At 38.7% G+C, this 1567-nt stretch overlaps 1 protein-coding gene across 1 annotated transcript; it reads left to right on the forward strand.

Annotated features, from left to right (window-relative positions):
• Nucleotides 1–13: 13 nt before the first annotated feature.
• Nucleotides 14–1521, forward strand: LOC119643549. Its single transcript, XM_038042933.1, has 2 exons — nucleotides 14–104; nucleotides 286–1521. Exon 2 carries the CDS (start codon nucleotides 955–957, stop codon nucleotides 1519–1521), a length of 567 nt encoding a protein of 188 aa, XP_037898861.1. The 5' UTR covers nucleotides 14–104; nucleotides 286–954.
• Nucleotides 1522–1567: the final 46 nt, after the last annotated feature.

The raw sequence follows: 1567 nt of genomic DNA on the forward strand, positions 1-1567 counted from the left end.
GATCCAAAGTGTACTTACGTACAAATAAAAATGCACCAAATTATCGATTCATTGTTATTGATTTTGAAAACCATTCTGAAAGTAATTGGATAACTTTGATACCGGTAAGCCTAGCTTTACATATATAATTTCCGATTTCGGTGGTAATTCAGAGGGTTTTTAGAATTTAATTTCGCTTTCGCCTTATTAAGATTATCGAATGATATCTGAATATTTTTGGTAATAGTCAGATTATGTTATGTAAGTTTCAATACAAATTATTTCTATTTGTTTAATCCACCATAGAAAAATCAGAAATTTTTACGGGCTTGTCTTCGAAGTTTGATAGTCAGTCGGATAAATATGTTGAACACTCCAAAAGAGGAAAGTAGCTTCTAGAGTTTCGGAAGGAGACCAATGAAAAAGATTAATTAGATGTTGACTTCAAAATGGTGACACTTCGTAGCAACGACATCTATCTTCTGCGTCGAGATGACGCACGAGATCGCGATCCGGATCGGGACCGGGACCGCGGACCCGAAGGAGAGCGGGACCTACGGCGGGACGGCGAACGAGACGCCGCTGTTTTTCTTCCACGGCTTCTGGGCATTCCCTCTTCCGCGCCTGCGGTTAGCATCGCTGGGGCCGGGCTCATCGTCCTCTATTGCGGCAACCGTATTCTCGGGACTCGAAGCCGTGAAATTTATTGCCATACCAATCTTCTCCATTTTTTTCAAGATGCCCAAATCGACTGCATGGTTTACTCTCATTCTAATGTCGTCCATGTCCAAATTTCCCTCTTCATTCATTTTGGCACTAAAAACCATCGTTTGCTTGATCTCCGGTTTCCCAATACTCCAATATTCCAATGAAAGATGAAATTTGCAATGGCAATTTCATTGCCATTCATTGTCATCTATATATTACGTTGCCGCAAGCTTTGATACACGTTTAGCACGAAAGCAATGGTATAATATGTCACATGTTTTGGATCGTCATGCTCGAAACAAACAAATGATGATGCAATTTGAGAATGAATTGGAACGTCTGATGAATGAGCGTGATAGATTATCATCCGATTTGTTGGACGTTCAAAAACGAACCTCAACTAGCAGCAATGACTTGGACAATGAGGAAGATTTAATTAAATCTAATCTGACTTATGTCCAAGAAAGCATTAATAATACTCAACAAGCTTTGTTGCAATTCGATGATAGTAAAGATTTCAATGTGGGTGAATCGCACAATGTGCAAAAGTTCATCAACGAAATCGATAATATCGACGAGGCGAAATATTTGTTAGAACGTTTATCTACGAACTCAGTAGACTTGTTATGCAAAGTGGCCAATTTGGAAAATCACTTGCAGGAACGTATTGCTTTATTAAAAGAGGCTCAGCAAGAATGTCTTGTGCAGCAACAATTGTTACAGCATTTCATAGCACAAAATAATTTGGAAAAAATAACCGATTTATTTGAATCGTTAAGCTTAAGCGTCTCGAAATCAAATTGCATTAGAACTAGCGGTTCGCAAAAGTCTTAAAAGAGCAACGAAACCTACGATGTAGGAATTGATGAAGCATTTCCTT

Source organism: Glossina fuscipes, unplaced genomic scaffold (genome assembly GCF_014805625.2).
Source record: "Glossina fuscipes isolate IAEA_lab_2018 unplaced genomic scaffold, Yale_Gfus_2 61216, whole genome shotgun sequence".
In the NCBI taxonomy this organism is placed as follows: domain Eukaryota; kingdom Metazoa; phylum Arthropoda; class Insecta; order Diptera; family Glossinidae; genus Glossina; species Glossina fuscipes.